Here is an 11,779-nt window from a genome sequence, read left to right as displayed (position 1 = left end):
AAGAAGAAGACTATAAGCTTATTATGTAAACGTGATCATTTTATGCTAACATAAGTAATTTTGGAGCTAACCTATAGGAAACTAAGCATATAAGCTCTAAGTTAGCATATTAGAGCCAACTTAGGTAAAACACTACAAGAAATCTGTTAATACGTGACAGTTCTGATCCGTCATGGATCAGCAGAAAACTGTCATGGGTGCCGGTCCATGACAGATCCAGAATCCGTCATGTATACCGCGTCATAATTGGACAGCGTACATTGCATGACGGTTCTTTTCCGTCATGGACCTACCCGAAGCCCGCCCAGGCCCAATCCATTGTTGATGGAACAGACCGTCATGGACTAACGCCATGTAGGATTTTTTATTGACTGATTCGGATGACGTGGCTGCCTACGTGGATACTATTTTCTGTCACAAAATTCGTCATGATTGAGCACATTAGCCCATTTCTTTCGGCCGAATTATTACCTGATACGTTTTTAGCATAATGCATAAGACAAATCATAATGCCAATTTTGGTAAGAGAAAGTATTTGCAAAGTGTATGACATTACATAGTTCAACCAGTATGCAGCAAGCTGTATGTATCTACAACATAGCAGTTTACAAAATCGTCGACAAAATGATAACTTACAATATAGATTGACAAAATATATCACACATCGTAGTTAGGAATGAGTACAATTCATTTTACATCAACGGAACATACAAACTATCTAGGCTGCTATTTAGGTTCTTGCTGTCAGCCCTCCTGATGGCAACCATCATGTCTTGGCTGATTGAGCAGCACCAAGTAGCCTACTTCCCAATCTTACCTGCATATTTACAAGAACCTTAGATATTTGTAGATATGAATAGATAGTAGAAATAATATATAATTATGATGAAGTATCGAAACACACATCATAGAACTAAGTACTATATCATTGAGATTCTTGTCGTCAAACCACCTGAAGGCAACTATCATTTCATCGTCATACCCAGCATATTTACAACAACATTAGATACTTGTGATAGAGCTTTCGCTTGTGATATGAATAGATAGTAGAAACAAAAGAATTAGAATAAACGAAAACAATTAATTACGTACTGTCCAGAGCTCTTAAATCTTACAGTGCCTACAAATAAGAATAACAAAGTATCTACACGCCAAAAATATGGCAGCACTAATAAACATATGCACAACGGGAAGCCTCTGATGGTCGAACCAGGTAGCGTAAACTTCAAATGAAAACAAGTTTACACATGAAACTCAATGTTTATGTTGCAAGTTCATCTCGAAGCGCTGGCACCAGCAAACAATGTCCCCCGGAAAAAAAGACAACATCAAACAATGCATAACATATTTAAGTGGTATAGACTGATCAAGCAACTTTTAAGAAAATGCCAAAGGAGTGCCGTCTAACAAATAATCCATTCACATGGTTACAAGAAATAGACTAGCAGCAATCTGTGAGCAGATGTCCCTGTTACATATGCAACTCTAGCATACACTTACAGTTTGACAATTTTTTCTTTCTTAATATGCAAAAGCTTTTGCCTCTTTCAGAAATAATGTGAATCACATGTTGGAGTAACTACATACAACTTTCATTGATAGTGTAATGATAACTACATCCTAATTGTTTTTATATCCAGCCAAACAGAACAGGTGGACACGAGGTAGATAAAACTAGCTAAAATCTTAGCAGAGATACTCCAAGCAGACCCATAAGTATAACAAGAGGTGTACATATGCTTAAGCTAGATATATCCTTGATGCTTATGAAGTCTAACTCGTACAAGTATATAACATGCTCAGAAAAATGTAACCTGTTCTTGAGCTTCTAGTGTTAAAACAGCATGGCAGATATCTCAAACTAAAATATTAGCTATAACGTGCGGTCATTGCAGTTTTATATTGTTGCTAACGGAAAAATTAGGAAGTGACAGAAGAGTTCAAAATATGTATTAACCTCCTTTGTTCTTTCACCATGGATCGCCGTTGCAGGGAAACATCTGTTGTATAGCCAATATCTCAATGGATCAGCTTCTCATTTTCTCTCCACGAAAACCAATGTTAGAGGCTGTTCAGGCTAGACAAACCAGAAAACTAGCATGAGAAAAAGCTTACAGAATAATAGTAAATAAACCAATTGTTACAATCCAAGATGGCAGGAAATAATACCTTGCCGGTGAGTACAACAAGGTGCGATGAACAAAATATGTAATTTTGCTGCAACCAAATGATGGTAGTAAGTACATTTCATGGATCTGACACTAAACTTGTATGTAATTAGTGCGAGAGCGAGAGTTGGCAAGGAGGACTGATCAACGAAATGATGATAACACATAGAAAGTTTGCACATAATATATAACAGGGTAGCGGTGTAATAGCAGCCCAAGTTAACAATCTTGCTTTTGGTCAATTGATTGAGTGAGATTAATGAATTACTTTTATTCCATAAACAAGAAAATTTCAAGGAACCAACAGAAGCATCTCATGGGCATTTAATTATTAAACTAGTAGATTATTAACAAACCAGCGGATCTCACAAATTCTACACTGCTAGTGCTTGCATGGTGAGAGAAGAAAAGGCAAATAGCCACCAGTACTAGTCTATCGTTGGAAGGAACTTGCCAGTATCAGGAAACGAAGTGGCCACGTTTTCTGTATCGGGTTCAGTCCAAGAAAAAAGGACAGCCCCTGGAGAACTACGCTAGTGCAGAGCAGCAATCACTTGGGAAGAAAAGAAAAACTGAGGGAGAAGGGTCGACCTTGTTCTCTGCGGAATCATGGTGGTCGGGGTGGAGGACCTGGCCATCGAGCTCGTCCGGGTCTTGGTCGTCACCGTCCATTGAACTGAAGAGGCGGAGCGCTCCTGCAGATCTGAATCGAAGCAAGAAATATTGATTGGGGATGGGAGAGAAAAGGAAGTAATGGAGGAGAGAGGAGACGATGGGGGGAAGAAGGGAGGGACCTTGCGATGTCGCCGGCGAGGTCAAGCGCGGGCCTCCCGCATCCGGTGCTTGCTGCTCCAAATCTCTAGATGGAAAGGCAGCTACGCAGCCTGGGAGACAGAGGAGGGAGGCCACTGCGGCAGATCCATGGCCCAGGTCGTTGGTTGTGAGCAGCAGAGGGTTGGCCGCCGCTTCCATCGGGCCGGTGCGGCCGCTGTAGCCATGGATCTCGGGTCGTTCTCATCGCTTGGTGGCGGAGGACGGGGCAGAGGGGGGGGGGGGGGGAAAGGCGTTGGGGGGGGGGGGGGGGGGGGGGGGGGGGGGGGGGGGGGGGGGGGCAAAGCGTTCTGGCGGCGGATGGAGGAATAGATTGGGGGCACAAGTGTCTTAGGGTTAGCTTTTATACGGGGCAAAGGTTTAGGGCTTTAGGCGGGCTTTACTGGGCTTGCGGGTCTGTACTAGGCGGTTCATGACGAATTTCGAAACTATCACCGGAAATCCGTCATGGATTAACAGGTTTCTTGTAGTGAAATGAAGCTAACATATGTCATTTTGGATAAGAAGAAGAATAAGAAGAAGACTATAAGCTTATTATGTAAACTTGATCATTTTGTGCTAACATAAGTAATTTTGGAGCTAACCTATAGGAAACTAAGCATATTAGAGATAAATAGGTAACTAAGTATATATATATATATATACCATTTTGGAGATGTGACATACCTGACATAGTTCAGTTCTCATTGTGCTTCTCCTTCTCCTTCCTCAGCCTGATGCGCCAAGAGCGGCGAGGCGGTGGAGGTAGCTGTCGGATGTAGTCTTCTACCACAATTGGCGTGATCATGTCGCCCAGCTGTGGGATCGCCAGCGCCACCACCAGTGCGTGGTAATTGTCAGGCACCACTACCATCGCGAGGCCACCCTCAGCCACCACCATCTCTTGCCCATGGTCAGCCACCACCATCTCTTGCCCATGGTCAGCCACCACCATCTCTTGCACCTGGTCAGCCACCACCATCTCTTGCCCTTGGTCAGCCACCACCAGCGCTAGGTCATCCTCAGCCTGATGCCCATCGTCATCCTGCAGCTCCTCATCCCCACTCTGCTCCTCTTCTCCCCCACTCCAGTCCGGATCATCCTTCTTGTTGTCTTCGCTGCTGCCAGAATCACTGCTGCTTTCGCTAAGGCCAGAATCGATGTTGCTTTTGCTACAGCCATAATCGTTGCTGCTTTGGCTGTAGCCAGTGTCGCTGCTGCTGCTCCCATTGCCTGTCCAAATGCAACAATGACCATTAACAATCAATGTGAGACAAAGCCAAATATGGAGGAATAAGAAGAGGCAGAACGCACTGGCATCTTTGTCTTCAGCGTAGCGCATGCGACACATAGTCTTGTTGAAAACCTTCACGATGAGCATTGTGGCGTCATTGTCGTACCTCAAGAGAAGAAAGTACCCGGTCCGCAGGTCATAGGCACTGTAGAACTTCTCCCAGCCACGGCACAGGTACATGTGGCCCTCCTCGATCACCAACTCCACGTCCCACAGCCTGCGAACCCCGCTGCCGACCTGTCGGAGCTTCACATTATCTGGCGGATCTTCACCCAGCATCTTCATAAAAGCATCAGGCAGCCTCTGCAATTTGGGACAAGGAGTGATTTAGCAAACAACAGAGTTATCATAATGAGATGGGTGAAGGGGAGATCTCTCGTTTTATATACCTGCCTCGTGGCTGATACCGAAGAAGAAAGTATGCTGGTGAAGAACTCGAAAGCATCCAACTCGTACTCCGGTGAGGTAGAGTGGCGGTGGCTGCTTCCCCCCATCTCTGATAAGCAGCAGAAGAGACCAATTAGTACCCTTACAACATTATAGTAGCATAAATTTTGAGTAGAAGATAATCAACATTAGTCGCAAGTACCCCATATGTCCTATTTTTAGCAAAGTCATGCTAAAATTCACGGAAAATTTTAGCATGACCTTTGATGAAAATAGGACATATGGAGTACCTGAATTTGCCGGAACGGAAGTTAATCGACATTCCGGCAAACTCAAGGGCCTCTCGGGGTACCTGCAAAATCATTATCCCCGCATAATGAAGTCGCCAATGGGTCATTCAGAAGATCACAAGTAGCATCATCACAAGTACAACACCATGACAAGTACAATAGTAGCAGAAGTGAATACAGGCATAACAGCAGCAGCAGTAGTTAAGAAAAAGTTGCCGAAGCTTGTAAAACTATACTGTCCTAGAACAAATAAGCTGGCAGTAGGTCCATTGGGACTCGTTTAAATGCAGAAAGTCTTGTTTTAGGTTCAGTTTACATTTCAGGTCAAGACTTATTCCATGTCTCCCTCCTCTTGCTCTTTTGCTTTGCCCAGAGAATTATTGGTACCAAGTACTACTACTACACTTTTTTACTTTCACCGATTTAACACTTGTTACCTTCATACACAGTTAGCTCCTCACTGTACCTAACTGAATTTTTTTACAGTAGCTCAAGTTTTTGACAGTAGCTCCTCACTGTATATGTAAGGTTTCAACAAGACTCATCATCAGTATATATAAGCAGGATCTCTGTAAACAAACGAACATCATGTTCACTAGTAAGCAAGATCATGGATTACTGTTAATTAAAAATAGAGCATCTGGCTTGTCTTATCATGTTCACTACGTCCACAAAATAGAGCATCATCTACTCTGAATGATTTGATAATTAATACTGACAACTTCAGCATCTATAGACTTTGTGTTTTGGCAGCACCTAAAAAACCCTACATCTTGTCTCTGTTTATTAAAGTTGTTGTTTATGTGTCAAGTTTGACATCAACTTGACTGAATATCAACTTGATAGATCAAAAGCTGATAGAAATTGACAGTTTTGAGCATCAAGAGATCTGAATGCAGTTAACTTGTTTTGAAAATCAGAGAAGGCTAAGTTGATAGATTGTGGTCAGGGCCATACTAGTCTGATTTTACACTAGAACAAGCTCACTACACACACTACACTACACTACACGTGCTTAAACTCTAAACATAAACAAACACCAGCAATGCAAGATGTAAACTACCTCTGTTTCTAGGCAACAAGAGTTATCATCAATGCTTTTGAGTTTATTAAGTACCTTCAGTTCTGAGCTTTAAATGTCAAAAGAGCTTCACAGAATCTTGAATCCTCCAAATCACTCTTAACAGTTCTGCATTGCACAAAGGTAGCAATGAGCCAATGATATCAGTAGCAATAATAGGTGCTTACATTCTCATAACGTCAGTATTAGTTAACCAAAATTGAACCTACAGAGTTCTAGTACAGTGAGTAACTCCCAATTCTTTTAATAGAAGCACAATTAACAACAGAACAAAGGAGTCTAGGACAATGCCACCAGATAGAATTTGAAGGAAAAATGTTCTTCCAGAACCATCAAGCCACAATCATACATAGAGTGGCTGATCATATAAGTTATATTTAAATAAACATCAACTAAACTTGATGACAAGAAAAACTACAATCACATTGATACACACAGATCAATTCTTAAACTAATTCTAACCAGATTTATAAGTACTCATGGACACCAGTTGCATCAGCGGCACAGCACTAGATTACACCACCTAAACCAGCAAACAATCAAGCTAGAAATAGTTGGCTGAACCATGGCTAACCAAACTCCAACCTACAAAGTTAATCTGCACTGAAAGACTTTTGCATCCTTTTTTTAGGGTGACTTCTACATCCTTGTAAATAGCACAGCACAATTGAAAAAAAATTGTAGAGCATCCTGTTACAAACTTGTTCTGATCCTGCAAAGAACAGACTTGGGCGAGCGCGGTCGGTCACCGGAGGGGTCGGGGAAGGGTGGAGAGGGAGGAAGGAGGAAGGAGGAGAGGGAGGAAGGAGGAAGGAGGAGAGGTACCTGCGCAGGCGCGGCCGATCGCCGGAGGGGTCGGGGTCGGCGGCGGCGGCGTCGAAGGGATGGCTCTAGGGTGCCTTGGTTGGTCGTGGGGAGGCCGGCGGCCGCGGTCGTCATCCTGCACCCCGTGCCCGGACTGAGGTAGAGGCGGCGCAGGGCAGGGGCCGATGCGGGGGGCGCGGGGTTTCTAGGGTTTCGAGGGGGGGAGGCGGGGCTCGGGGGGAGGCGGGGCTCGGGAGGGAGGCGGCGCTCGAGGGGGAGGAAGGGGAGAGGGAGGCGGCGGGGGCGCGTGGGCGGCTGCGGCGGGGGCGCAGTGGGTCGGTGGTGTATGGATGGGGGAAGATTACTAATGGCGCAACCCCAAGCGGTGCGCCATTAGAATGTTTTTTTCATAGCAATGGCGCACCAGCGGGACAGTGCGCCATAAGTATTCTTTTTTTAGATAGCAATGGCGCACCAGTTACCCGTGCGCCATAAGTAAGAATTTTTTTATTTTTTAAAAAATGAATATGAATATGAATATGAATATGAAACAATAATATTTTTTTAAAAAAACAGTAATAATTGTTGTTTAACAACAATTGTAGTCTACACTTTTTTTATTATTTTTTAAAAAATGAATATGAATATGAAATAGTAATATTTTTTATAAAAACAGTACTTGTTGAAGTCTTGCTCATTGGCTACTCCATCCATTCCGATGATCTTCCTTTTGCCTCTCCTCACGACAACACGACTGGGCTTTGACGGGTCGGTAATGAAGAAGCATTGGTCCAATTGTGAAGCCAGTACCCATGGCTCATTTTTCGCGGTGACGTTTGCCATTAGTAGTTTTGCAAAAAAGTATTAAAAATAATTTTTATACTAATGGCGCACCGTGGCACAGTGCGCCATTACTAGTTTAAACTAGTAATGGCGCACTATGCAACGGTGCGCCATTAGTAGTTTTGCAAAAAAGTAAAAAAAATACAGTAGTGGCGCACTCTATGGCTGGTGCGCCATTAGTAGTTCTAACTACTAATGGCGCACTCTGCCCGGATGCGCCATTAGTATGTTTGAAAAAATGAAAAAAAACATTTTGTTACTAGTGGCGCACCGTGTGCCTGGTGCGCCATTAGTGTCTTCCACACTAATGGCGCACCAGCACATGGTGTGCCACTGCTATATAGTAGTGGCGCACCACATGACAAGTGTGCCATTAGTGTCCATTCCATCTATAGCCCTTTTCCTAGTAGTGTGTGTAACCCTAACCCTCTCCGGTGTCTATATAAACCAAAGGGTTTTAGTCCGTAGGACAACAATCACAACATACAATCATACCATAGGCTAGCTTCTAGGGTTTAGCCTCTCTGATCTTGTGGTATATCTATTCTTGTACTACCCATATCATCAATATTAATCAAGCAAGATGTAGGGTTTTACCTCCATCAAGAGGGCCCGAACCTGGGTAAAACATCGTGTCCCCTGCCTCCTGTTACCATCCGGCCTAGACGCATAGTTCGATACCCCTACCTGAGATCCGCCGGTTTTGACACCGACAGGCACCATTGGTAAGAAGCTTTGGCGTATATCCGCCAAGTGTTCTTCGGCATAAGCGATGATAACTGGGTTGTTAAGCAGTACCGTCAAATGGGTGTTCTCTGCCAATTCTCCGGGTGTAGCCATTTGCGTGCCAGCAAGGACCGGCTTACCTTTCAGCCTTCCCTCGTGGCGAGAGAGGGGCAAACTTATAGGTCTTTGTTTCATGTATTCGGTGCAATACTCAACCACCTCCTCCGCGGTATAACCTTGTAGGATGCTTGCCTCTGGATGGTTTCGGTTCCGACAAAAGCGCTTTAGTATTCCCACATGTTGCGAAGAAACACAGGACCGCAATACTTCATCTCGTCGACAAGGTGCACAATGAGATGGACCATGACATCAAAGAATGATAGTGGAAAAAACATCTCTAGGTTGGACAATATTCTTGCAATATCATCTTGCATATTATCCAACTCTTCAGGATCTACAACTTTCTGCCATAATTTGTTGAAGAAATCACAAAGGTCAATGAGTGTGTTTATTATAATTTGTTGAAGAAATCACAAGCACGATGCAGCGGCATGCCGAGACAGCAGGGTCGAGGAGCAAAGCTTAGTGCGGCCGCCGCCTGAAGTTCGACCTCCACTATCCCGCCATCGACCGTGATGGATGCGCTCGAATCATGCCGCCGCCGACCTTGATGGTTGAGCTCCTCCTATCTCCTGTCATAGACCGAGGATTAACCTCCTATGTTGCCGCCAACGCCTACCGACCGAGGATTGACCTCTTCTCCGGTAGCCGCTGCCTAGGCTGCCGCCGCCATCTCTATATGCAGAGCGGCTGTTTTTTTACGGATATCCGTGGAGCGGCTGTTCACATGGTATCTCACCGTAACAAATTATATGGATAGGGTAGTATATCACATACGGTTATGTAACGGCAACCGTGTCTAACCTACGTTGTCTTCTCACACAGTTTGGTGCGGAAATCGTGTGTGACGTTGTAATAACCAACACAAACGACATGTGCAAACAGTGTGCCGTATACAACATATATATAGTGCCATTAGTAGTTCCCGACCGTTAGCTTATCTCCACAGTTTCCCCATTTGCCCCAAATCTCTACATAGCCTCCAAAATCCCTCGTGTGGCACTTCATTGGGGGAATGCGGACAAGTGGTGCTGATGGTTTCGGTGCGGCTACTCCTGCTCGTATCGCCGCCACGATGGTAGTCGCCGCCGAGCACTTGCCTAAGGTCATCAAAAGGCAGGTGTACTACGGATCTGAATCGTCCTGTCAGGTTCCAATCTGTCCCGATCTTTTTTGGCATTTCCAAAGTATAGATCCTTGCTGAATCTGTCCTGAATGAGCCCCCCCCCCCAGGAAAGCGATCTGCCGCTGGATCCGGGGCTTGACTCTAGACTCCCGCAACACGAGTTCGACTCCGAGTTTTGCGGCACCGAGAAGTACCAAAAGCTGGGTTGTGTGCACGGGCATACTCCCGCTCAACGTGTATGCATGGAGGGATTCAACATTGGCAGGCGGTTTCTCAGGTGCCCCTTAGAGGTTGGTGCTAATTAAGTTCATCATTTTACTTCAGTTAAAGCCATCGCTCATCCAGAATACTATTTAACATTGGCAGGGATATGAGGCTTGTGCCTTTGTTAACTGGCTGGATGAAGAATGGCATGGCAGGGCTCGGAGTTTTATCACCAAGCTCACAGAAGATAACGTAAAGCTGAAGAAGAAACCGGCTAATCTGGAATGTACAATCACAAGAGACAAGATGAATCAATCACAGGCAACAGATGAAAGCAAGAGACAAGAAGGAACTAGCATGTCTAGTTGTGGCTGTCGCGTTGGCCATGTTCTATGCGTTGTTTGCAATGATGATTAGGGGTTTTGTTTAACAGTATTGCTAAATCACATCTAGATGTGCTCTAAGTAATGCACATCTAGGTCCTATGCCATTGATGTTACGCGAAGATTTGTGCAAATATTTTTCTTTGTCTTTTTTCTTTTCCTTTCTAGTTTGATTATTACTGGCTTTATCAATAAGAAGAGCTCAATGTATTGCTTGCCAATTGTCCTACTCCGTTTGTACCGGTACCGGTGCATAATACCAAAACTTGTTCCTTGTTTTTGTCCTGAAAAAGGAAACCAGCCAAATAGCCAATAGGACTCCTGCACAACCAACCCTAAAAAAAGGAGTCCTACGCAACCCCGGGAATTTGGAGCGACTGGGTACAAATAATTGCGGTTGATTATGTCAGCGGTTAGATAATACATCAAACCCCTCTTCAATCCCCGCTTCAATTGGCAGTTCCTCTTCTCTGCATACCCTGCTTAAGTGTCCACCATATTCATCGTCCCCGGCAGGCCGCGCTACACATTGGCACACTCTGCAGCCATGTCGAGCGATAGCAAGGATGACAGTTCAGCCAGCAGTCTAGCGCCCGATGATATGTCAACATCGGAATCATCCCGCTCATCTTCCATGACTCCGGCGTCGAGCCCAGACCTCGATTATATCCAGTTCATGGAAGGGACGCCACCTCCAGAGTCGTCAAATGACAACCAGACGAACGAGGAGTCGTCGAAGGACGAAGAAGAGGACGATGATGATGAGGAGGAGGAATGGTCGAACGAGGAGGAGGACGATGACGACAGGAACGAAGATGACGACCGCGGCGGCGATGAAAAGCCAACGGTCAGCGGCAAGAAGCGTCCTCGCCAAGACGATGTCGCAGGGCCATCCAACAAGAACAAGAAGAAGAAGGACTAAATTAAGCAGACTGTATATATCTCTGTTTATCCTATCAATCTCATCGCACACGGTTAGTAATATGTATTCGACAGAGATCTTCTACATTATCACCAACAGGTTGGTTTGTTGAACTGTGTGCCCTGACGAGCACACAAGTAACAAAAAAGACCGTATGGGCTGTCTATAATGATCGCACACAATTCTGATTACCGACCTGTTTGCCGGGTATCACACACATCTTATTATGCTGAATCGTATGTGTTCACCTCACTCATCGCAAACGGTTCATCGGACCAAACTGTATGCTGAATATCGCACACACCTTGATCTGGCTGCCCATTTATATTGTTCTGTCTCATCGCAAACAGTTCGTACAGATCAACCGTATGCCCCTCATCGCACACGCAACTATAATCAGAACCACGTTTGATGTATCATTCATCGCAAACGTTCTGCATCATTTCTGACGGTTTTCATACAGCACCGTTTGCGATTATTGCATCGCACACAGTTTCTCGAAGGGTCTCCGATCGTAGTGTCGTGTTAGCAGCATCCTGCAGTAGTGATTTATATGCTATTTTATATGATTTTTGGGACTAACCTGTTAACCTAGAGCCCAGTGCCAGTTTCTGTTTTTTC

General features: G+C 44.7%; 1 protein-coding gene across 3 annotated transcripts; it reads right to left on the bottom strand.

Annotated features, from left to right (window-relative positions):
• Nucleotides 1-507: 507 nt before the first annotated feature.
• Nucleotides 508-3,217, bottom strand: LOC125521094. 3 transcript variants are annotated; one of them, XR_007289011.1, is made up of 5 exons: nucleotides 2,963-3,217; nucleotides 2,760-2,871; nucleotides 2,170-2,217; nucleotides 1,958-2,077; nucleotides 508-817 (listed from the first exon to the last, which is right to left on the bottom strand). XR_007289011.1 is itself a non-coding variant. In XM_048686142.1 (4 exons), the coding sequence occupies exons 1-4, from the start codon at nucleotides 3,138-3,140 to the stop codon at nucleotides 2,062-2,064; spliced, it is 354 nt and encodes a 117-aa protein (XP_048542099.1). In that variant the 5' UTR covers nucleotides 3,141-3,217; the 3' UTR covers nucleotides 824-2,061. The 3 variants fall into 3 exon arrangements, 1 of the variants encoding a protein (XP_048542099.1); XR_007289012.1 differs by lacking the exon at nucleotides 508-817 and adding an exon at nucleotides 824-1,287; XM_048686142.1 differs by lacking the exon at nucleotides 508-817 and having other exon boundaries at nucleotides 824-2,077.
• Nucleotides 3,218-11,779: the final 8,562 nt, after the last annotated feature.

This window comes from Triticum urartu, chromosome 7 (assembly GCF_003073215.2).
Source record: "Triticum urartu cultivar G1812 chromosome 7, Tu2.1, whole genome shotgun sequence".
Taxonomy (NCBI): domain Eukaryota; kingdom Viridiplantae; phylum Streptophyta; class Magnoliopsida; order Poales; family Poaceae; genus Triticum; species Triticum urartu.
This window is presented reverse-complemented; position numbering and strand designations above follow the sequence as displayed.